Source organism: Vombatus ursinus, unplaced genomic scaffold, assembly GCF_900497805.2.
Source record: "Vombatus ursinus unplaced genomic scaffold, bare-nosed wombat genome assembly UNPS02014852.1, whole genome shotgun sequence".
Lineage (NCBI taxonomy): Eukaryota > Metazoa > Chordata > Mammalia > Diprotodontia > Vombatidae > Vombatus > Vombatus ursinus.
The window spans coordinates 1,519,687-1,545,261 of record NW_020954630.1 but is presented as its reverse complement, the minus strand read 5'-3'; the positions used below and the strand labels follow the sequence as shown (position 1 = coordinate 1,545,261).

At 48.5% G+C, this 25,575-nt stretch overlaps 1 protein-coding gene across 1 annotated transcript; it reads right to left on the bottom strand.

Annotated features, from left to right (window-relative positions):
• Nucleotides 1–567: 567 nt before the first annotated feature.
• Nucleotides 568–24,449, bottom strand: SLC4A2 (solute carrier family 4 member 2). The gene is given in 24 exon segments (XM_027841072.1): nucleotides 568–1,642; nucleotides 1,832–2,005; nucleotides 2,271–2,440; nucleotides 2,540–2,793; nucleotides 3,439–3,605; nucleotides 3,862–3,951; nucleotides 4,100–4,348; nucleotides 6,244–6,438; nucleotides 6,782–6,930; nucleotides 7,058–7,276; nucleotides 7,663–7,888; nucleotides 8,213–8,397; nucleotides 9,699–9,813; nucleotides 10,529–10,694; nucleotides 10,985–11,120; nucleotides 14,554–14,734; nucleotides 15,161–15,223; nucleotides 15,225–15,304; nucleotides 15,550–15,773; nucleotides 18,582–18,700; nucleotides 18,819–19,060; nucleotides 19,288–19,465; nucleotides 21,451–21,577; nucleotides 24,357–24,449. Coding segments are annotated over 23 exon segments (3,726 nt in total). The 5' UTR covers nucleotides 21,514–21,577; nucleotides 24,357–24,449; the 3' UTR covers nucleotides 568–1,561.
• Nucleotides 24,450–25,575: the final 1,126 nt, after the last annotated feature.

The following is a 25,575-nucleotide window of genomic DNA, read 5'->3' as shown; positions in this document are numbered from 1 at the left end:
TTTTCCTACCTCAGCCACAACTGGGTAGTGCAGAAGCCCCTAGGGCAGATGAATTACCTATCTGGGGACCAGCAGTTTATGTGATTCTGGGAGGTGAGGATTGCATCGCCTGCCACTACCCTCTTCCTTCTCCTTTCACTGTTACCTTTGCTGTCTTCTGAGGGATCCTGTATATTGCATTTTGTCCAGCTTTAGATCAGGATGCCTACTTCCTGTGATCACAGGGGAAAAAAAAAGCCAGGGGCTGGGGCATACATGGCAGTAAGTTATAATTTCTTGGTGTCTTGGGCATGTTCCCGTTCCAATTTCCCTGTAGGCCTTGAGAAGGCAATAACATCTGTCCCTGCTTGCTATCCATATACACATGGATCTCAGGATAACAGGGTCCCCACTCCCTAAAATATCAAGTGCGTATCCTTCCCTAGCAGATCATGCTAGGGAAAGTCCAGGTGGGCAAGGGGAAGCTGACTTTTAATCAAGATAAGGGAGCAGAAAGGGGAGATGTCTGGGATTAGATAGGGACCAGTCCTTATAATGCTGTATCAAAAGGCAGAAGTTCCAAATGTGTTTAGGTCCGCCATATTTTATTCTACCAGACGTCAGATTTTTATGCCTAGAAAGAACCTGTAGTCCAACCTTTTTACTTTAACATAAGAGGAAAGAGGCTCAGACGTTAAATGATTGGCCTAAGCTTACATGGTCGGTTATTGGCAAAGCCAATACTTGAAGCCACGTCTCTTGAATCCAAGGTTCTTTCCACTCTCAGTATACTTTTTCCCCTTTTCCATACTCATAAGGAAACAGTGGTTCAAAGTCATGAGCAGCGGCTGACAGAAAGGAGATCCTGACAGGATTATGATGGTGCCACCGGGCTATACTGAACAGGCAAAGGAATTCTTAGGCACTGGGCTGGGTGCAGGGATCCAAGGATAAGAAGCAGGTTTTGCTTTTTTAGTTAAGGTGTCTGAGGAACAAAAGCAATATTCACGGTGTATGGGGAGAATGGTGGGGATTCTCTGTCCCAGGGATAGCGTTTTTTACATAACCCCTTTTGGCTGTAAAATATTTCACCAAATCCCTCATACTCCTGTCTAAACAACCAGGTCTACAATGCTTAAAACAAGGAACCTCAGCCTCCTTCTGTCCCTTTCTCTAACAGCTGTCCAGATGTGGACATGGAGTCGATGCAAAGGCTGCCTTTGGTCCATGAAGTAGAAGGACACTCCTGTTTTGGAGTGTGAAGTCACCTACCCCCCATGGAGAGTGAACAAGGTACCATTTCTCTGTGTTTTAGTTTCTCATTAAAGTCTTTCCTAGTCATATGTATGATTTCTGGGAGCCTGTCCTTTCTTCATTCTTCCCCTTCCCCCAGTGAAGCATGGAGCCAGGAGAACTGGGGGTGGGGGATGGGGGTGGGGGCAAAGCATTTTACTGCCAGGGAAGGACTTTAAATTATTCACTTAAATAAAAATGGGGGGGGGATGGAGGACCCCTCCCCTCTACCAAGGCCCCCAGTCCCTCTGTCCATCTGTCCTTCAGTCTTGTCCCTCTGTCCAGCACCCTACACCGGCATGGGCATCTCATTATACTCATCCACACCCTCCCGCTCATCGAACACTGGCTCCGCCTCATTAGCATCCAGCTGTGGAAAAGGGAAATCAAAATCAGGGGAAGGAAAGAATGTTTCAAAGTAGAAATTTTTCCGTAATTCAGTTGTGAAGGGACATGGGAAATGCAAAGTTTAAAAAAAAAAAGGCTAAAGGCTCTAGAGTGGATTAGTCTTGTGGAAGGGAGAAGGAATTAGGGACTGAGGCTAGGGAGCGGGTCTTACGCATTTCATCTCTCGCTCTGTGAAGATTCGTGTGAGCAGTACCATACGGAGCGGCACTGTGAGGATGAGGATGAAAGGGAAGGCAAGAGAGGCGGCGGTGGACATGACAGCCCACAGCAGGGCCAGGCACAGGAGCTGCAGGGCTGTGAACAAGTGCATCCGAAGGGTCCGAACCTGCAGAGAAAGGGAGAAGGTTGAGCAGACTTAGAACCTAAGTCTCCCTGTGTTCCGAGATAGGCTAGGGTGTCTGACAAGCCGTTACCGCTGGGGAACCAAAGCTTGACGGTGACTTGATAGCAGCTGATAATTGCTAATACGGCGAACAGGCAAGAGGCAGACTTTGTACTGTGACACGAAGATGGTGGAGGAGTGGCTGGAAGAGCCTAGACAAAAAAGAATCAGGTGGAAATGGGGCCAGGAGTAAGGAGAGGGGGCCCACCTTCTTGACATAGGTGACATCAGGGTGGTGCTTGGGTGGCATGAGCAGCAAGTGTAGCCGTTCATAGAACTGGATGCCATTGAGGGAGGTCACACCCATATACAAGAAGATCCCAAAGAGCACAGCTAAGGGGATCTGACGGAGCAGGTCCCCAATCACCAGGGAGAGGCCTTTAGGGGGAGAAAGGAGAACATATAAGGAAGGGTTCACAACAGCCCCCCACGCTCTGGTAAGGTGCCGAGTCTCAAGCCACAAAAGGCAAAACATACCCACGAGCACAGCCACTAGTAGCCCCGTCACCCTCTGCTCCTTGACTTCCTGGATCTTGGGTTTGTCCCCTGGTGCCACAGCTTTGCTCATGACAGTAAGTGCGTTAGCATGTGTGACGGAGCGGACGGTAGCAGCAGCCAGCCAGGGCAGGCCGAAGAGGGCACAGAGACCTCCCATGCCCACAATCAGCAGCAGGTCCAGGTGAAAGCCAGAGCCTTTCTGCAGCATGCGTTCCTTCTTGGAGATGATAAGCCTAGAGGAATGGGAAGAGGAGGAGGGTCACTTACTACTTACTGTCCCTTATGTATGGTAAGGGAGCTGGGTGCTTAATCCTAGCTAGCCGGCATCTCTTCATCTTTCGTTCCACCCATCTAATCACCTACCCAGGCTCATTCTTCCTTCAAAATGCCTCAAGAGCCTACTCTTTTCAGCTTTTAATATGAACATCCTCCTAGTCCACGGTACTTTCAGGCAGGCCTAGATTACCACAACAGTCTCCTAGGGGATTTCCCTGCTCCATTCTCTTTGCTCGTCCAATCTGTCCTGCACAGTGCTGCCCTTAGCAGTGTAAACACAGACGAGTCATTTATCTTATCTGTCAGAATTTCCTCACCTGTAAAATGGAGGACAAGGGTTGGACCGGATTGCTTCTAAAGTTCTTTCTAGTTGCCTCCTTGACATTTTTGACATAATGTCACAACCTCCACACCAAAACCTTCAATGATTCCCAGTGGATCAAGTTCAAAGTTGTTGGTCTGATAATTAGGGCTTCCATAATTTGGCTTCAATCTAACTGTTGAACCCTATCTGCTAACCTCCGTGGACTCTGCTCCATTCAGACCTATATCCAGTTGCTCAGGTACATCTTCCCATAGAAATCCCCCAAATTCAGACTCACGTTGTGATCTGAGTCTCCATGAAGATGAGGATGAAGACAAGGATGGCAGGCAGAAAGCTGGCAATCATCATCCAAACGGGGAAGTCCCCATTTTTGCCCAGAGGATGGATTATCCAGCCCCGTTTCTCAGGGGCTGTCACTGAGAACCCACTGGGCACGCTCAGCTTCTGCAGAGGCAGAGGTCAAGGGCTGTGAGGAGTTTGGAAGAGACTGACAAACATCAGCAGTCTGATGTGCTCAAAGATAAGTGAACAATAAGCAGAAATCATCAGACAGAAATAGGGAGTATGGAGGTCCCAGGGCAAGGGGAATTACAGGGTTCTTAAGATCTCCGAGACTGGAGAAATGACTTTCAGTCTCCAGATACTTTTAGTGGTGCATTTGGATGTGGGCGTGGATATGTCCATCCATCTCCTCTCTCACCTGGGTGTAGGTATCTTCAACACTATAATCCACCAGCACCATGATGAGAATTGCAATGGGAACTCCAAAGTCTCCAATCACTCTTCGGATCTGGATAGAGAAGAGTGGAGGCTCAGAAAACAAAAACAAAAATATATTCTCCACTTAATGTGCCTCTGCAAAGAGGCAATCTTGGGAGATGAGAATATGAAGTTCCTGGACTTTACCCACCACATCTCCAACCTGCAGAGCCACCTACCCTCCCAGGGAAGAATCTGCTGTTCTTGAACTTTCGAAGGAAGAAGGCAATGAAAAAGGTCCCAGCCATGAGCACTAGGGACAGCAGAGCGGTATTGGGCTGACCCTTCGGTCTCCGTGTCTCCTTCTCACTAGGTGCACTCCCATTTCTCTGCATCACCATTACTTCTGTCCACGTTTTATTCTCGACCTCCACTGGCTGAGAGTCATTGGGGACAATGCAACCATGGAGTGGGTGTTCCTGGAAGATCTGGGAAGATGGAAGGAGGAAAAAACTTAAATCATACCACCCTACATTTGTTTACTGAATACCTAATACCTTTTCCTACCCTCCAGGACAGTTTGGTTAGGGGAGATAACACACACTGTACAAACAGAAAGTAGAGGACAGATTATGATCAACAGATGAATGAGGAAAGTCAATTAAGAGCTACTGAAGGTCAAGAAGGGGAGTGATGAGGATGAATCAAAGTTGTTGAAAGACTTCATGGAAGAAATGAGACTTAATAGATTTTAGATTTTTTTAGATTTTACTAGATTTAGCTTACTAGATTTAGGAAGCTAGAGTTAAGGGAACTTAGGAGTACCACAGATAACACAGTCCTTCTCACAGACAGTATACTGACTAGTAGGAAAAATAAGATATGCACGTAAACTCTGATACAAAAGAGAAAATTTTGAGTGCATAAAAGATATATAAAGTATTGTGAAAAAAAATTAAGAGGGAGATAATTTTTGGCTGGGGCAGGAGGCTAAAATCAGAAGTTTTATGAAAATGACATTTGAACTGGGCCCTGAAAGACAGGTAGGACTGAAGAAAGGAGAAAGGAAAACTTCCAAATAAGGGATCTGGTGGGTTCAAGGTCTCTGGGGCTACCCTTTAGGTCTGCCAAAATCAACATTTCCTCCCGGTTTACAACCCCTGTTCTGGCTTTGCACCCAATAATCAGCCTTTCAGCCTTGTTCTTTCCTCCAACTTTTGAATCCCTCACCTCTTTGTTTTTCTGTTAAGCCTACCCTGCCAAACAATCCACCTCGGGGATCACCCCCGCCATCCCCTCCTAACTGTGCCGACATGGTCCACTAGGAATTCATGCTGTTTGAAGAGGTGCTTGATGATGCACAGCCACTCCCAATCAGTTAGCTCTCACCAACTTCCCTTCCCATTAACCATAGCCACTCAAAACTTCCACACTCTTCAAACTCAGATGACATGTCCTACCCACTATTTTGTAGCAGAAATCATTGAGGCTCTCTACTAAATCAGTCATCATTCTTCTTGACCTCTGCAACATCTTACTCTATGAAACATTCCTTGCTTCTTAATATTCTCTCTCTTTCCCTGGCTTCCATGACAATGAATTCTCCTGCTTCTCCCTACTTGCTCCTTTTTCCTCTTCCCATTCTCTAAATGCACTTCTATGCCCAGGCTTTGTCCCCATCCCTCTTCTCTCTTTACGCCATCATCACCTATGCATTATCATGCCTTTAAACTACCTCTATACTGATGCCTTCCAAATCTGTCTACAAGCCCTATTTCTTCTCTAAGCTCCAACACTTTATTTCCAATTACCTGTATCTTCACCTCGCCATCACCTCAAACTCAAAATCTCCAAAACTGAACTCATTCTTGTACCACCCATCATCCCAGTCTCCCAAGTTCTTCTTCCCTCACTCTTCTCCCTACATACAACTAATTACCAAGTATGCTTGATTGCCTTTTCACCACCCAGCTTCAAGTCCTCCTTACCTGCTGTCTAAACTGTTTATCAGAGCCTTGTAACTTGTCTGACACCAGTGTCTCTGGTCTCTCATCCACCCTTCGTATGTGCCAATGTAATGCACAGCCCTGACTATTTCACTTCCTTGCTTAAAAACCTTTAGTGGCTCCCTGCTAATAAAATCCAGACCCCCTTGGCCTGCCATCTTGGCTCCAGCCTATCTTTCCAGCCTTACTAGATACCATGCCCTTTGATAGATGGTGCATCCATCCTTTCCATGTATTCACCCAGGGCAGTAAAGGACCAACTTCCAGAGATTGGCAGACCAAGACACACAGGGGGTAGGTAGATCTCCAGGGGGAGCCAGCCCCTTCCCACTAACTGAACCTGAAAGAAATCCCCACTGAAAAAGGGAGCTGCTCACCTTGATCAGCTTGAAGAAGGTCTCATAGATGAAAATGAGGGAGATGAGGAAGGCAAAGATCTCCTGGGTGAACCGGGAAACAAAGCGGACAAGGAAGCTGCCCTCTAGTGCCACCATCAGCAGAGCCAGGAGCACCAGCCAAAACCCAATCCACACTCGGCCCACCAGGTACTCCAGGCCATTGGAGCTGCAGAACTGGGCAAGGGAGAAGAGGAAAGGCTGTAGCTCAGGTCAAAGTTGGGAGAGCTGTCTGAGAGAGAGCTCTTCTTGGTCCCGGTGACATAGGTCCCAGCCTCATTCCCAATATTTTGCAGATTAGGAAACTGAGGCTCAGGGACAGTAAGTGACTTGCCCAGGGTCACATGGCTTTAAGGGTCTGAGGCAGAATTCCAATTTAGGTCTTTATCATTTCAAGTCCAGTCTTCATATCCATTATGTCACAGAAAGCGGGCAAGTAATCAGTGCCTCATAGTGCGCCTCTAAGCCCTGTTTCTACACACTCCTGCTACCACCCTTGATAGCCTATAATCAGCCTTACCGAGAAGAATGCTTCCTCAAAGACTAGCAGGGGCCCAGAAAAGCCAATGATGAGCAAGGGCTGGGCCCCCAGCAGGCAGAAGATCACACCCTGGAGAGCCGTGGCCATGATCAGCTCAGATACTCCAATGAGATCCTCTGTCTTTTCTCCTGAGATGGAAAGAGATGCAAGTGCTAAGGATCTCAGGATGCCTCCCATATCCCCATCATGATCAAGGTCTAGGGATTCTACTTCCTTAATCCCTTCTGTCACCACTGCCTTCAATCTCCAACATACCAAGTAGCCCCCCAAAAGTGATGGCAGGGGACAGGGCAGCAAAGTAGATGAAGATGACAGCTGCCAAACACTGAGGGTCCAGTGCATCTCGGAAGTCACTCAGGTAGTGAGGATAACGGCGCCGCACATCCCGGATCAGTCCTCCAAAGGGCCGGCCCGTACGCCGAAGAGGATCATCATCATCTGCTCCCCCTGATGCTTCCGCCATCTGTAGGAGCGCTGCAGTCCCGGCCTCCGTCAGGGACAACCTCCCTTCCACCTGAATCCCCCAGACTCCTTCTGGTCACCCACCAACCCCCTATTCTCATGCAGAAAGTTTTAAGCTCTAAAGAGCCTAACCTGCTCCCTAAGAAGGCACTTTTCTCCCCAATATCCCTGCCCACCATGTCTTCTAGAACCTAGGGATTCTCTTTCTGAAACATATCCCCAAACGTCTGTATAAGAACTCTGCCCTTCCCTAAATCCACACTTTAGTCATATCCTTCTCACTTTTCAGAAACATTCCCCATCTTGGCCACAACCTTATACTTACCCTAAAACTGCCCAGACCCTTGTGTACCCACCCAATCATTTCTCCCATCTCCCCTCCCAGCCTGGCCCCGTACCCTTGTCCTGAGGGGATTTGGGCTCCAGCCCAGCACCCGGGGGCAACAGCCGCCCCTGCTCCTCACGCTTCTTGAGCATCTGTCGCTGGAAGTGAGCAACAGATCGGAGGAGCTCCTCGCCTTGCACCTCCGACGGCGGCAGCACCACGCTGCAGTCCAAGAAGGCGTTGATGGCAGTCAGCAGGTCTTCCCTCTCATCTGCAAGGTAGGCCGCCTCATGGAATTGCTGCCAGACAAGGGGAGGGCACGGGCACAGAATGAAAACCACAGTATCAATCCTCCACCGGACATTTATTAGACCGCTGCTGCATATGGAGCTCGGTTAGGCATAAGGGCAGGACCGAAGAACCCTTCTAATGAAATCATTCAGTGGGCTAAGGGGAAAAGGAAAAAGCCAACCTTGTTGGACTGTCAGCTCCTTGAACACAGTGTTTATGTTCCTGGTGTTTTGAACATATGTATCAGTTAAATGAATGCATCCTCTTGGGGTCAGAGGTTGACCTGTAATGGCTGTATTGTGGGGGGCAGGGGGAGGATGGGGTAGGCTGACCTTGTCCGACATGAGGGTGGAGATAGAGCGCCCGATCTCGTGGTAGTCCATGTTGGCACTGCTTGGGCCCAGCAGCAAGAAAAGGAAGCGCACAGGCACAGGCACCTCAAGTACAGCGTCTAGCTCAGCTGCCTCCCGCAGCCTCACAAAGGCCATGGTGGGACGGGACAGGAACTCTACGCAACCTGAGGAGAAAGAAGGGGGACAAGGGGATAGTGGTAAGGATCAGAGTCACGTGGCACATGGATTGGAAGGAGGCAGGCCAAGTCCCCCATTAGTCTGGGAGGGATAAGAGGGGCAAGACAGGACACCAACCTCATAGGGAAGAACATGAGGAATAAGTCCCCAGCGGTGAGGACGATTCCTCAGTCCACGGGGCAGACAAAATTATGACACTAATAGAGTACACCAATTTACAGAAGTAGGACTACATGCATTATCATTCTTATTTTACAAATGAGGAAACTGATGTTCAGAGAGATCCAGTGGTTAACTAAGCTCACGGGAGGCCCAGCTGGGACTTCTAGTCCCCAAGTTCAGCATTTAGTGTGTACGATTATCTAGGGTGGGGAAGACAAAGTGGTGGCTGGGAAAGGAAGTCTGTGAGGATGAATGGCAAAAGAGAAGGATGAGAGGCTCAAGGGAGAAGCCTGAGAAAGGATGTGTCTGCTTGGAATGAGAAGTGAAAGGGGGTGATCAAAAAAAGGGGGGAAAAGACCTATTAGTACAAGGGTATTTATAGCAGCTCTTTTGTGGTAGCTAAGAATTGGAAACCCAGATGATGTATTGGAGAATGGCTAAACAAATTGTGGTATATGACTATAATGGAATAATACTGTGCTATAAGAAATGACAAGCGGGATGATTTCAGAAAAACCTAAAAAGACTTACATGAACTGATGCAGAATGAAGTGAGCAGAACCAAGATAACATTATATACAGTGACAACAATATTGGACCATGAACAACTATAATTAACTTAGCTGTTCTCATCAATACAATAATCTAAGATAGTCCCAAAGGACTCATGATGAAAAATGCTGCCTGCCTCTAGAGAAAGAACTGATGGAGTCTGAATATAGACCAAAGCATACTATTTTTCACTTTATTTCTTTTTCTTTTTTTTGGTTTGAGTTTTCTTCCACAAAATGACTAATACAGAAATATGTTTTACATGATTGCACATGTATCAGATTGCTTACCATCTCAGGGAGGGTGAATTTGGAACACAAAATTGTTTTTTACATATAATTAGGGGAAAATATTATTTAAAGAAAAAGTGAAAGGGGGAGTGCTGTGTCAGTATTCAGAAGCATACATAGGAGCGAGGAACCGTATCCAGTTAAGAAGAGTACAGAAGTTACCAGAAGGAGAAGCAGGTGCAGAAGGGGGAAACCCCAAATTGCCTATTCCTCAAACCATCCATTCTACCTAAAATCACATCCCCGTTACCCACCCTCCCCAACCAAGCTTGAACCCCTCATACCCACGAGCACCACAGTGGCTTCTGCATTCTCAGGAATTTTTTCCAGCAGCTTCAGCTCATGCTTGGACTTGGATCGAGTAATGCCAGCAGGGGGGGCAGCAGGGGGCAGCTCCCGCTGGGGTGGAAGGAGAAAGAGAGGGACAGCTTAACCTACCTCCCCCTCAACATCACCTGCCAAAACTCATTGTCCTTCCCCTCTATCTTAAGAGAAAAACATTCCCACAACATTCCTGTGAAGTAAGCAGATGTATAGCTATCCCTGTTGGATGGATGAGGAGCCTGAAACCCAGAAGTAGTTGTTGCTATTATTAATAACTAAAATAATTACCAATTATTCTGACTGATACAGTTTCAAGGTTTACAAATCACTTCTAACAACAATCCTGCAAAAACGCAAAAATGAATAATACTACCTCCATTTAACAGATAAGGAAACTGATAACAAGATTAAATGACTCATCCAAAGTCACACATCTGTAAGGAGACGCAGCTGAGACCAGACAGCTGTGTGGCTCAGTGGATAAAGCACTGCTGTTGTCAGTTCAGAAAGGTCTGAATTCAAATGTCTACAAGATGTGTGATAACGGGCAAGTCATTTAACCTTTCTGTGCCTCCGTGTCCTCAAATAGGAAATGAAGATAACGTGACCACATTCTTCACAGGGTTGAGAATCAAATGAGGTTGACACATGTAAAGGGCTCAGTCAACGTGGAAGTGCTCTACAGAAGTTAGCTATTAGTGTTATTCTAACACAGGTCTCTCAACTCCTTCCCTCTTTCCCCCTCCTTCTCCTCTCAATGACAACTCAAGTCTTCCAGGACCTTCCTTACCTCTTTCTCTACCTCCAGGCGGGTCTCAGGAACTCCTCCAATCAGAGGCTCAGTGACGTGGGGGTCACTCTCAGCCCCCTGGACATGGTGATGCCCAAGCAGGGACCCCAGGGAGCCAGCAGAAATGTTCCGGGGAAAGGAGAAATCTTTCTCATCACTTGGATGGCTGATAGGGAGAGAAGTAAAGAGATAAGGAAACCTAGGAGGTGGTGGGTGTGGAAGGACGAAGGGGGAAAGGAAGGGGAGAAGCCTTGGCAAGGATGACTGCACAGAAGGGCACATTTTCTGTACAGTGTGTGGATCAGTAGCATGTCTCAATAATGTACACTGGTGAGAGGAATGGATTTTTTTGGGGTGGGGACAGGAATCAGAAGGACCCTCAATGGAAAAGGGGTAGGGGAAGGAGTACCTTTATGACTTGGGGGCAGGAGAGAGTTTTATCTCAGAACTGCTTACCTGTGTTTCAGCAGCAGGGCCCGAAGCACATTTGCTCGGTCCTCAGCCTTGATCTGGTCAGAGATGACCATTTGTTCTACCACCTGGTGTGCCACCCCTGGCAGTGTCTGCTGATCCAGATCTAGGAGAACAGCCCCTACAAAAGGGAAGATGGGGAGAAGCGAACTGTAACAACATTCTTCGGGTTGGGTGGCCAAGAGGGAGATGTGAGAACAAGAGGGTTAGGCTGGCTGAGAGTAGAGGCCGGAGCACCAGAAACTGTGGGGCCTGGGAAGAAAGTTCCAAAGGTGTGACCTCCTACTGAGGCCAGGGGACAAAGAGGAGAAGGGAAGCAGTCTCAAACTTAGCAAAACAGATAATATATTTTAGTGAAAAGTCTTTGGGCTAGGAGGCTGGAGATTTAGGTTCTAGGCCCAGCTCTGCCACTTGACTGTGTGTGTGACTTAACCTTGCCGGCCTTCAGTTACTTTACCTATTATGAAATAAGCCCACACCACCTAAGCCTAAGAGTTGTTGTGAAAACTGCCCAAGAGAGTAGGAATCTCAGTGTTGCAAAGGACCTTCATCCAAATTCATCTTATCCAGCCTAACTTCAGCAGGAATCTCCCCTTTGATATTCAGCCTGGGCAATCATCCTTGATAAAGCATTAGCAGGGCTGGGGAGCTCACTACTTGGTGAGGCAGGCCAGTGCTTCCCTATAATGTCTACATATTAATTCTAGTTCTGTCCTCCAGAACTATCCAGAATAAGTCTAGGCACTATATAGAACAGGTGCTCAGATATTTTAAGATAGCTTTTACATACTAGTTTTCCAGGTAACACATTCCCCAGTTCCCCATAATTGATTCTTATATGTCTACTTCCAGAACTGGTCCTGGGCATATAATTTCAGAAGATTCAAGTGTCTTAAAAGTTAAAAGAAAAAAAAAGAAACATAAATGCAAAGACTTATCATCCCCTTGACTGCAGACAGTAAGACCAGACACAATCGAGCATCACCCTAGAAACAACCCTCTTAGTGTCGTTCAGGAATACAAAACTTCACAGATGTCATTTACCTAGCAACCTCCCCTATGCACATCCTAGTTGGCTAGGAATCAGAAGTAGACAAAAGAAAGTCCTCAGAGAGATCAAAAGCGTCTCAGAGCCCCTCTGCTAAAACTTACTGTACTAAAAGGAAAGCCCTCCAGCCTTCACCCTGAGCCTTCTTTTTTTGGTCATTTTTCTCGATGTTGCCATCATGTAACTTGTTCTGCTATTTCCCCTCATTTCACTCACTTTCAGTTCACAGAAGTCCCCCTGGTTTCTCTGAAACTGTCCATTTAATTTTTCAAGATATTATAATATTCCATTGCATACATATCTCACAATTTGTTTAGTTATTCTCTGATAGGAAAACATCCCCTTAATTTCCAACTTTTGGGTCCCACAAAAAGAGCTGCTATAGATAGAACTAAGTCCTTTTCTTTGATATCTTTGGGAGTATAGGCCTAATAGTGATTTAGCTGGGTCAAAGGGTATGCACAGCATAGTACATTTTAGGGCCTAATTCCAAACTGCTTTCCAAAATGGAAAGACCAATTTTCCAGACCAATTCATAACTCTACCAACAGTACATTAGTGTACAGCTTTCTTAAAACCCTTCAAATGTGTTTTCTTTGTCATCATTGCTAGTCTGATGTGCATACGGTGGAATCTCAAGTTTAATTTGTATTTTTCTAATTATTAGATGAGTAAAAGTATTTTCATATAATTGTTGACACCTAGGATTTCTTTCTTTCAAATATGCCTGTTTATACCATGGGACCATTTATCTATAGAGGGAATGGCTTTGTTTTACAAATTTGAATCAGTTCTTTATAAATCTCAGATGTGAGACCTTTGTCAAAGATATCTGCTGCAAAGATTTCTTTCCCCAGTTTCCTGTTTCCCTTCTAAATTTAACTCCATTAGATTTTGTTTCTGCCAAAACTTTTAAATTTTATAAAATCAAAACTGTCCATGCTGTACTGTGAGATCTTCTCTATCATTTGTTTAGTCATAAATTCTTACCTGTCTATAGATCTGAAAGGTAATTTCTTTCTTGTTCCTCTAATTTATGATGTGACCTTTTATATTTAGGTCATACAACCATCTATTTGAGTTTATCTTGGTATTTGGAGTGAGGTGTTGATCTAACCCTGATTTCTGCCAGACTGTTCTAGTGAGACATTCCTCCACTAACTGGGTTGGATTTATCAAACACCATTCTACTATTTGTTTACTTCTTTTTTATTCCACTGATCAACCCTTTTTTTTTAAAACCAGTACCACACTGCTTCAATGATGACTGCTTTGTAGTAGTACGAGACCCCTTCCTTCTCACTGTAGATTCTTTACCTTTTGTTGCTCCGTGTTTTTTTTTTTTTTTCCTAGCTCTGTAAAATACTCTTTTGGCCATTTTATTGCTATAGTACTGAAGGGAGATTTAGATAGTATTACAATTTTTATTATATTGGCTTGACAATTAATGTTTCTCAAATCATTTAGGTCTTTATTTCCACAGAGTGTTTTGTAGTTAGATTCATATAGTTCCTTCTAGTCTTTGTAGATATACTCCTAAATATTTTATTACTTCTATAGTTACTCTGAATGGAACTTTTTTCCCCAGTTCTTTATGCTGGGTTTTGTTGGTAATCTAGAGGAATACTGATTATTTATGTAGATTTATTTATATCCTGCAACTTTTCCAAGGTTACCTTCTCCATTTTTCAGTTGACTCTCTAGGGTTCTCTTATCTGTTTAATTTGTATCAATGTGAACAGGCTTAGTTAGTCACCTGGTTTCTGAGCAAATCAGACACAGCAAATTAGAAAGTGGGCTCACTGGCAGAGGCAAGAACGGCCAACAACCAGAAAGTCCAGAAGCCTGGAGCCATTTAGTGTACAGTGGGGCTAAGCAGTCCCAGATCATAACACAGAATTACAACAAATGTTCATAATTATGATTTATCAAGAAAATGTTAAATTATGTTTGGTATCCTCCATTTAAGAAGGCAGGGGAGGATGTACTCCAGTTTAGAAAAAATCTCCACTAAAATGGTTAAATACAGTCTTGTTGCTTAAATCCTTAAAGCTTCATTTATCAAGAAACTTCACTGATGTAGAAGGGCCTGTTCCATGACAGCATCTGTCAGATAAGTGGGGTGTTACTGTATCATTAGTATTCCCTAACCAGAACCAAACAAATAGGAATGCATAAAAAACAGAAAAATCTACAAATGGACTTATTGATGTTACAATACACATATCCCAACACAACAGAGATGTCACATGCTACCCTGGCATATAGGAACTCCTAAGTTTATCTGGTGACATTTTGCATTATGCATTATATCACTAAAAGACGCTTGATGCCTTTTTTTGGGGGGGGGGCGGTGATGACGGGGAATGCACAAAGTACAGAGATTGGAAGGGAGGGATAGGATCATGGCTAGTCAGTGAAAACTGTGCTAGAAGTACCATACCCCACCTATGAGACTGAAGCTGGAAAAATTGTGAAGGCTGGGAAGACAAGTAAAGAGAGTTACCATGGGCCAGGGTTCTACGAAGTTCTAGCAGACTTCGGAAAGAAAGTGAGGCTACATGTGGCTTTCCCCATCTGTCGGTCTCCTCCTCCACATCTTCCTCAAACTTGATCCAGCGCGCTGTCTCCCTCCACTGAGGCTCCTGGTTTTTGTCCAGCAGGAGCTCATTCAGCTCCACAAATACCTGGGAGGGTAAAGAGGTTTTGGGATCGAGCAAGTGATAATGATGAGGTGATTTTGTGTACTGGGCTTATTGGGGGGTGGGGGTGGGAATCGTCAGATGGTACGGGTTGAGGGGCCTGCTGGTCTTGTTTACCTTTATGTTGGGGGTGGGATATGGTACAGTGAAAATAAAACTAGGTTGGGAAGCCCATGCCCTGCTGTCACTAAGCAGACATGTTCTTGGACTAGTTAAAGGATTCTCTGTCCCTCAGTTTTCTCATTGTCACCTAAGGAAAAGTGCTACTTGCCCCACTTACTAACACTAGGTAGTTGTGAGGCTCAAAAGTGGATATGCTTTGAAAAATCAAACATGTAAAGAATTATTCTGCTGAGGGGCTGTGGCTGTGGTGGGGTAAAGATCAGAAAGGTCTGAGGCAGGGTGTGTTACCTCATGGGGCTGGTGGGGAGGACGAGTTCGAGTACGTGGTGTAGGGCCAGGCTCTCTCCCCTCTCTGCCCCCCCTGCACAGGCCCCTTAGCATTCTTCCTCACTAAATGACGCCGAACACCTGGGACATCCTCAAACCGGTGACCTGTGAAGAATGGAGATTAGGTGGATGTGTGTGGAAACAATTGACAGGGTATATGGGGGGGGGCAGGGAAGGGACGGGACGGGAGGTGGGGTTTTTGAAGGTTTAAGGATAAGAAAGAAAGAATGGATTATTCTACTCCTTCCACCCAGCACTCTAGACCCTAGCCCTTTATTTCCTGGTGGGTTGCTCTGGACCTAGTTCTATCTCTGAAGCCCTCCCTATCACCAATACATTAGAGTTCTCACTTTTCATGAGGTCCAGGTCAGCAGTGCCCAGGGTCTGGGCTTCACTCTCATCTGTAGGGACTCGGGGCAGCAATGCCTGCTCTGCCCCTGTCATGCTCCCAATTCTACGCCGCTCCTGCAGGTTGTAGCTTCGGTGCCCAGGTTGAACCTTAGCGGGAGGACGACCCGAGACTCCTTCATCCTCTCCCCCCACAGCACCTCCGGATGCTTCTTCTGCTGGAGCCCTGGGACAAATAAGCAATGTGTAAGCCACCCCTCTACCCTTACTGCCACACATACTCAGGTCTTGGGACAAAGGAAGCCAATAGGTGACAAAGAATGTTACTACCAACCCTTCCAGACATGGGACAAAACCAGTTTCCACCTGTACCAGCCCCTTGATCCCAAATCATGGCAAATTAGCACAATTTTTTTTTTTTTAGTAAGAGTCACCAATCCAAATATTACCCTTGGCCCGTCTCATCAATCCCAGATTCTACAATCTGGCCCTACTCTACCCATCCCAACCTTCCCCCACCAATCCCTTGATAGTAACTCCAAATGTTACCATTGTTCCTGCAACTGTGTGTTTGCTTATGCCGTTTCCTTTTCCTGAGGAGCCTTCCCCTCCTGCTAAGGTATTCTTAAAGGCCTAGCTACACTTTAAGGTTTGCAAAGCCCTTTATGGATATCTCATTTTATCCTTATGATACCCCTGGGAGAGAAAGACTGAGGCAGAGAGAGGCTATGTGACTCACCCTAGGTCACACAAGCCAACCCCCACACATCTGCCATCTCCATATTCCTATTGCTTTGTAGTCTATAACGTAGAACACATGTTCTTGGATTTTTATGAGGCAGGTAAGTGCAGCTTGAGCATGAAACCTGAAGTCAGGAAAAAGTGTTACATTTTGGCCTCAGTCACTTACTAGCTGTGTAACCCTGGGGAAACCATTTAACTTTTCTTTGCTTCAGTCTCCTTATCTCTAAAATGGAGATGATAATTTCACCTACCTCATGTGAGGATCAAATAAGATAAAGTATATAAGGCACTTTGCAAACTTTAAAGAAGTAAACTCCTCCAGTTTCTCCCTGAGAAGACACATAGCAATCTCCTACTTCCTTACTCTGGATATTACAAATACAAAAAAACAAGAACTGGAATCATCTAAACTACTTCTGGTTAACTTGTTCCATATTCAATAAATACAGCTTTCCACTACATATGTGCTTCCCATTTCACATTAGTCACCGCCCAAGACTGGGGGCAGGGCCATGGAATGAGTCACACAGGGCTCACTGCTGTACCCTGAGTTTGAACCATTTTCCACTAACCACACAGGGCCCATGGTAGTTATGCATTCAACTTTGCCCACAATGATTGTCCTGTTTCAGTCATGCTAGATACACCCATCCCTGTTCTCACCATCCACACCAGACCCTCTAGAATCCAAGCCAAGCCATGCCCCCAGTCCCTGGAAGTTACATCCATTTAGCTTTAGAATGCCTGTCCTGTGGCTGAGGCCTCTTGGTGCCTTGAGTGAGCAAGATTTTACCTAACCCATGATACCTAGCCTGTCCTAAATCAAACTACTCCCTGTCTGCCCTTTTGCTAGGTCACTCCCACCTCTTTCTCTGGACACAGTAATTAAATCCATATTACCACTGTTTCTAGAAAGGACATGTCAAGTGACTGTTCTATGGACTATTTCACCATCCCTGTGATTCCTCAGACCAGCAACCAGTGGGGGTGGGGGGACCTACTAATCCCTATCTATATAAGGATCCCTGTGGGCTGCATTACTGATTTAGAAAACCATGTGTTAACATGATCTATGTTAAATATTTTCCAATTACATTTTAATCTGATTCCTGCCCTACTGGGGAGTATTGCTAGCTTCTTGTTTGCCACCTCTGCTCCAGACCAAAACTTCGCCCCCCTTCAGTGTTGGTCCATCCTCATTACAGCTTAAGCTCCTTGAAGGTAGATTATCTCACTTTTATTTTTAGTGCATAATGTACTGCTTGGAACAAAGTAAGAGTTTAATAAAAAAAAAACTTTTTATTCTTTCCTTCTTTTAAATTCTCTTGCAGTGAACAGTAGAAAGCAAGCAACAAATATATATGAACTGAAGCAAAAAAAAAAGCTCATCTGTTCTTTCTAGGAAGCCCTCCCTGATTGATCCCATCTCATCCATCCAATCAACAAATGTACACAACACAGTGGGTGTTACAAAATATGGATAAGCCAGAAACCCTCCCATGTCGATGAAGCTTACTGTTTAGTAGAGAAGATTTTAAAAAGAGACAAATACTTACAGCACAAGGTACAACATTAATTCAATACAACTAAACAGTTTAAATATATATACAATGCACTGTTCTGGGAATACTGGGAAAAATGAGTCACTGCCCTCGGTGAGTTTATAATCTGCTGGGATACAACATGTAATACGGAAAAATAATAGATCTGGTTCTCTCTAGGAAAATTTGAGGAGGGGAAAACCATTTTCAGCTGGGGGAGTGGAAAGAGGGCAACCAAAGAAAGCTGAAGGTACAAAGTAGTACCTTAGTTGAGAGGAGGGAGCGATCGCTTCCAGCTGGAGGAAGGAGAGGCTTCATGAAAGAGTTTATCTGAGCTTTAAGGATAAGTAAAGCAAAAGGGGGGGAGGAGGGGAGAACAGACAGAGGTAGAGACTCAAAAGTCTCGGAGTTAGGAGGAGAGCCCCAGCTCAGAGTTTTGGCCAGAGGTGCTTAACTGATGCTTAAAGAGTGAATGGCTTTTTGGAAGGGAGAAGTAAGAAAGCTGGGGGTGTGGTCGGGCCCTAGAGAATTCAACTACTTGTTCCCCTAAGGTGATTAACTTTTACTTGGCTTTACAAAGGTTGGAATGTTGCATTTACTTGGCAAAACATTCCCAAGCAGTGTCCTTAATTAGAAAGTAAGTCGCCAAAGGGTAGATCTCTGACTTATCTTAAGTCCCTCAAACAACCTCCCCACTTTTGAGCACAGTAAATATTTTTAAATGCCTCAGCAGGGAAGATACCACTTACCCGGGCTGGGCCCCTTTGGGGGCTCTGGGGCTTGTTTCCTGGTGGGAGGGTTGCGGTGGGGAAGAAGGAACAGGTCCCTCTGGTTTTCGGTCTGTGCTGTCATCCTCCTGGAGGAAGAACTAAAACGGCAAACAAGGTAAGTAGCAGGAGCTTTTCACATTCACCTGCTCCCTGAACCCCACCCCCACCCTCACCAAAGGATTTCCCAAAGTGAGGTGTGGCTTAGCTCCCACTTACCTGGACAGAAGTAGGAGTGGAGCTTGGAGACAGCTGGGGAGCTGTTCTGCTGCTCTCCACTTCACTGACCTCATCCTCATCTTCCTCACCCTCTTCAATGGTGGGGGTTTCTCCTGTGGGGGAAGCTCCTGGGCGTTTTCGCTGTTTTCTGCCAGTACCCTGGGCGTTCTTTCTACGACGAGCATCAGGAGGCAGGTGGGTAGACAGTGGGTGATGGATGTGGTGGGAAGACTGACGGTGGTCTGGCAGAGGATGGGAAACTCCGTTAGAGGGGGTGACACGAGCCCCTTCCCTAGCCTCCTGGTGTCTCCCCTCCCCCCTTCCCTCCAAAGCCTTTGCTTAGATACCCCCAGCCCCCTTGGGGCCCCCCCCCTTCCCCCGCCCCCCCCCCCGACTCCCAAATGCCCCCCATCCTGGTCTGACTCTGCCTCCTCCCCCCACCTGCCCTTCTCAGGCCCCGCCCCCTCACACTCAAAGTCTTCCTCCCCATAGCTCCGGCCCGGCTCGTCCCCGCTGCGGGATCCTGCCTCTTGCAGAATCTCATCAAAGCGCTCCAGGCCCAAAGTGCGGTGCAGTTCGTCGTCTTCCTGTTCGGCGAACGGAGGGCACCCAGGGCCCGCGTGGGGGCCTGAGCCCTCTGGCTCAGGCTGTGGAGGGTGGGGAGGAGAAGAGATAGAGCCTCAGGGGTCCCGGGTCTTCACCCACCCCCCCCATCCCTGCTCCTCTAGCCACCTTCCCCCTCCAATCATCCCCCCCCCAGTGCCCCTGCTCTGCCCATTTCCTGCCCTTCTGCGCCAGGACCACGCCCACAAGCGCACTTCTGTACTAGGGTCATTTCTGTAATGTGGAAAAATCACTGCTCTGACTCCAAAGAGGAATGTGTCCCTTCCCACGATTCGGATGCTCGGAGGCATCATTTGGGCGTTTCTCACATTGGATAATGAAGACCTTCCCTCTAGGCTCCAGAGGCTGACTGCAGCACAGCCCCACTAGTAACTTCAGCACCCCACAAAGCCGGCTGCCTAAACCCAAAGGGAGGTCATTCCGAAACCGAGCTCGGTGCGGGATGGGGGATGGGGGATGGGCAATGGACTCGAGTGCGGCTTCCGACAGGGCGCCCCACTACCCCTACCCCCGCGGTTGCCGCCCCGTTCCCCCCACCTGAGTCATCCTGCAGGAAGGAGAGCAGCAACAGCAGCAGCCACAGCAGCAGCCGGCGGGGCTGCGGCGACGAAGGTTGTGCCGCACGCCGGGAGCGAGCTGAGCCGGCAGCTGAGCCGGAGCCGAACTAATCTGGCCGCGAGTCTAGTAACCCCGTCCCTGTCCCCTCATGTGCCAGTGCAGTCCCCTGCTCCAGCCATCACCAAATATTTGCTCAGGAGCCTCAGGCTCTGAAGGGCATCAGAACCTCCAAGGGCGAGGGAGTGGGGTCCTCCCCCCACCCTGATGGTGCCAGCTAGTGACCAAAAAAGGGCAGGGGAGGGGGGAGCGTAAGGCAGTAATTGTGGATAGTGAATAAGGGTGGGAGGGTATTTCAGGGGTGCCTATTCCCCAGTGAGGGCAGAACCTGCCTAGCTTATTTTAGCAGCTGTAACCCAGCTCTCCCGTTCCCACAAAGCTCTCTGCACCACTCCCATAATAAGCTGGGGGGGGGCAGGGGAAGCATGAGGTGAGTATGGAAAAGAGGATGAAGGGGACCAGGAAGCCGTGGGGGAGGGAAGTGGGCACGCACGGAAGGTGGAATGAGTAGTGAGAAGTAGGAAGGGGGAAGGAAAGGAGAGTAGCTAGAAGGGGAAAGGAGGGAGGGGGTTTGCGCGGACCCCTCGCACCTGAGGCCGAAGGAGGAAGTCCATGGCCGTCGAGGGGTGTAGTGAGGAGGGAGGGGGAAGGGGATCGGCCCGCGCACCTTCCTGGTCATGCGTCTGACAGGGCCAAAGTGACCAATAACTGGGCTAAGGCGGCAGGGCTCGGGGTTAATGATTTCCCCCAGGAGAAAGAGGTGAGCCACGTGGGGCAAGCAGCCACATGGAGAGAGGGCGGGGCCTAAAACTAGGGACAGAAGGCGGGGCAGACGAGCTGAAGCTACACCCTCGGCGTGGGGTGGGCGGGACATGGGATGCCACTTAGCAGAGACTGTGTCCAGAGAGAGAGAGAGAGAAGGGAAGATTTCTTCTTGGGGGAAATAAGGAGTTTAAATGCGACTTCGCCGCAGCCCCCCATCTCTTTCAGAGTACAACCATCTATTTCCTTCCCGATACAAGCATTCACTCCATCGAAAATGCAGGAAACCTTCAACGATGTCGTGCCCTCCACTCCTAGCCACCACCAACACGCCCAAACCCTTCTCCCCAGTCTCCTAGATCCTCCTAACAACCCCTTCCATCTCAATCGACCACAAATTGGCTGCCAGCCCCAGTTAGCTCTGCCACCCTCCTCCTCCAAGGAAACGCCCAGGACTCCTGAAGGTATCAGGACAGGATAGAGTTGGGGTTATATGACGGGAATTGGGTTGGAGGTGTGCAGACTAAGGAGTTTTATGTACCAGAGGGAGGAGGTCTGGGATGTGAGTGGTAGGATAAGTAAGGGTTAGGGACCTGTGGGGTCTTGGGTGATAAGGGAAGACAGTACTCACTGTTCGGAAGGGGCCAGGACCTGGGCCTGTGCCCAGGGCAGGACGTCTGGTGGTGTTGCTCATTGCCAAGGTGTTAGCCCTTCTCACTGTCCCTGCAACTCCCTGGACAACTTGAGGGCAGCATACCCTTACGCATTAGGAAAACATTATCAGTGACAAGTGACAGAGAAACATAGGCAAAGGCAATCAATGACTCCATGTCCAAATATTTACTCAGCACCTACTATGTGCACAGCACAGAGAGCATCAAGATAGCAAGGAGAGGAAAAAATGATAGGAGACAGCAAGTGGGAAATGGAGGCGCAGAGGAGCAGAAAGGGCTACCGAGTTGAGTACTATTCACCTGCAAATATACACATATGGTAATCACCTTTAGTGTCATCTTATACTTTAAAGGACAGCAACATAGATAGATGGGAGACTATAGGAACAGAAAAAAGATAATAGGATGAAAAGAAATGGAGGGGCAGAAGGAAGTAGAGCTCTTTCTAAGGTCAAAAACAAAGAGGGACCGAAAGACCAATTAAAGCTAAAATAACCAAGGGGAGGGGGAGCAGTAATGGAGAGGAAGAGGACATCAAGAGAATGAAACAGAAAAGGCTGCCCAAGAAAGGCATCAAGGTTGGCTAAAGAAGGGGCTGCAGGTGACAAGACACCTAGACGAGAAGGAAGGAGAGATGGAGAAGACAAAGCCTGGTGACCGTAATCATAAACAGGAGAGGGAGAAGGTGATTGAGACAGAAAGAGGAGTACAGCAGAGAAGCTTGTGGAGAGGAGAGAGTGATAAAGAGATGGAGTGAGAGAAAGAGATTGTAACAGAGAGCTGGCAGGAATAGACAGACATACAGCAAGAGGGGAAAAAGGAGATGAAAACGGAACTCTCTCCAGGAAGAGAGCTAGACAGAAAGACAGAGGGACACTGGAATTATCGGGAGGGGTCCTAACCCAGGACCCGCCCCACCCCCTTCATCCTCACCCCCTCCCCTTTGGCAAAGAGCACCCCGCCAGAAGCCGGAGAGGGGAGGGAAGTGGGGGGACGGTGGAGGAGGAGCTGAAGCCTTGTCTCTGAACTCACCCATCGGGAGCGGAGGGAGGGAGGGAAGGAACAGGGCTGCCGGGGTTGACTTTTATGCTGGGGGGGGGGGGGAGGGGGGGGGGCACGTGATACGATTGGGAGGTGGGGTAGGAGGTCTCCTGTTGGCCCTCTCACCTCTTAGAGGCATTAGCTCCTAGGACACAGGGACCCTTGGTGATGGGAGGGGCCGATCCTCCTTCCCCTTCCACCCCTCCCAGTTTGGGAAAATCTGAACCTCAGGGTTAGAACCTGCCCGTGACCATGACTGGCTTAAGGGTGGTGGGGGGAGAGGGCAGGTTAGGAGAGGAAAGTGTCTCTGAAGAGCTTCAGCTCTTTAAAAAGCTAACTGGGGTCGATGAGGTGGGGTGGGGGTAGAGGAGGATGGAGTGGGGTGTGTCCTAGGGTTTAAGATGGAGAAGAGAAGAGGGGTGAGGAAGGGGAAAGAGAATCTGTGGATTCTGGGGTGGCTCAGGGTATAGATTTCACGGAAGGGGAAAAGACAGGGAAGGTCAGTGTGAAGGGGCTATCCATTGGGGTGAAAAGGTATAGGTCTCAGGGTCAACTCTGGGAGCCTAGGGCTGAACATTCCTGGCCCCAGCTTTAACTCAGCTGACCGTCTCCCCGCCCCCCCCCCCCCCCCCGCCCCTCCCCCAGGCCACGCCCCCCCCCGGGCTGCATCCCCCCCCCCCATAGGGGGCTGGGTGAGGGAGAATTGTGTGTGCTGGGGGGGGAATCCGTCCAGAGCTTCTACAGGTGGTCCTACTCTTGGTGCTCCATACTTATATGACGAGGCCTTCAATTTGCCCCTTTTTCCAATCTCTTCACCCCCTCCTCCACCCTCCCACCCCTACCCCCCTATTCTGGGCTTGAGTACAAAGCAGCTTCTGTCCCAAGCGTCCCGGGCCGATAATCCGGGGTGGGGGCACATTCCCGGGACCGGCCCCGACCAGCCCCAGGGGATTAACATCTTTCCCCATACCATGGCTGACAGGATTAGCTGACACCCCGGGACCCCCTCTTCAGCTTTATTCCCTGCCCCCACAAACTGAATGTACACATTCCACATCCTTCCACCGCTGGGCTGTAAGAGAATGGGGCAAGGTGGCAGCTGGACCTACCTGGAAGAGGTAGCGACCCCTTCCCCCCCACCCCAGCTACCTAAAGCTGACAGCCCCCTGGAACCCTAAATTTCCAAGGTCTAGTTCTCTTTCCTTAAGATTGGTCCTCACTCAACCCTACCCTTCAGCTGCCCCACAGGTTTGACCCCGTGTCCTGGATTGACCCGTCTCCCCCTCAACTTCGGCCCCGCCTCTTATGAGGCAGATGGAGGGGCGTCCCGGGAGGAGGGCCCGGGAAGTTGAGTCTCTGCAAGAGGGTTGTAGGACTGAGAGGACGTGGAGTCATGGAGGGAGCAGAAAAGGATGAAGGGGTAGGCAGAAGGGAGGGTAGGAAGAGGTGTGTGTGGGGGGGGGGTCTTGCAGAGCCCAGCTGGTGACCACGCCTGACTACAGGGCCGTTTCTGATAGCAGGAAGCGCAGCACCCCCGTTCTTCAGAACCCCAAGAAGTGGACCTAGGCCGGGCGTCTACAGTTCCGACCAGTTTCCCCATCCTGCCTCCGCCCTGCCCGCCTCCCCATCCTTCTCCTCTGAGCCATTCGTCTCCCAACTCCCCCCACCCCACCCCCTGCATCCCCGCTTCCACTTCGCGTCTACAGATCCCTTCCCTCCTTCCTTCCTTCCCTTCCTCTCCCCAACGCCCCAGGCCTCCCCTGCCTCCTTCCTCTAGACCCAGTCCCCCCCCACCTCTCCCCCTCCCCTACCCCCCGCTTACCCGCTTGCTCTAAGCTCCGCTCCCCGGGGATCCCGGGGGTCTTGCTCCCTTTCTGGGCGCCCGCGCGCGCGTTCCCAGCAGCTTCCCCTTGCCCACCCCGGGGCGCGCCCCCGCCGCTCCGAACTTCTCCCAACTCAACTTTCCCCCGCGCCGCAAGCAGGCCGGCCCCTTGCGTGCGCGCCCCCTCCGTGCCGTGCGCGGCCCCGCTGGGGGGGGTGTGTATATGTAAAGGGTGGGAGTGCAGTGCGTTAGAGACCGGGAGCAGAAGATGTGCATGAGGGAGGGGAAGAGGGCGCGCTTCCAGGCACAGGCCGGCACTGGCCGATTCGGGCGGGGCTGCGGGAACTCCCCCCCCATCCTTGCCGGCCTACCCACGGAAGGATGGTACAGGCCACCCCCTGGGACTTCCGTGGAGTTGGGATGGTAGCCACCCATGAGCCGCTGACACTTGACCTGGTCACTCCAACTTTGGAGCTCGTGGAGGGAGAGGGCTTTAGCTTTATATGGGAATTTAAGGCACAGAAACTGAGGCACAGTAAAGTCAGGGTTGGCGTGGGCACAACTGACCTCCAAATCTGAATCTAAGATTGTTTCCTAGCCTCTCCAAAATTACCCGCCCCTTTTCTCATGGAGACACCTTATCTAGCTCAGGAGCTCCCTCCTCCATGAAGTCTCCCCTGAATTCCCAGGAGCCCAAAGTAATAATTTCTCTCTCCTGTGAATTATTGCAACACTTTGTACGGCACCTAATCACTTATCATACTCTAATTTGTACCGTAGTTCTTTTTGCAGGTCTTATCTCCCCAAATGAATTGCAAACTTCTGGAGGAAAGAATAACTGTACCTCCTACATCTTTTATATCTCCCGGGGCAGGAGAACACACAGCGCACATTTATAACAAAAGTTTGTCCAAGTTTTGTTGAGCTGATAGACCCCTTGAGAAGGCCTCTAAGGCAGAGCAGGGACAGGCAAATGATCTGCAGCCAGCACTGACCAGGAAATAAGAAAATTAGAATCAGAGGACTGGAATCAGAGCTGGAAGGAAACTTAGAGGACATCAAGTCCAATAGCCCTCTTTTTGGTTGTTTATTTATTTGTTTTGAAATATTACCATATTTTTATTTATACTCTTTGTTTTTACATTATTTTCCCTTTTGATTTTATCCTTCTGCCCTTCTCTATCCAGAGAGCCATCTCTAATAACTTTTCACCAAGATT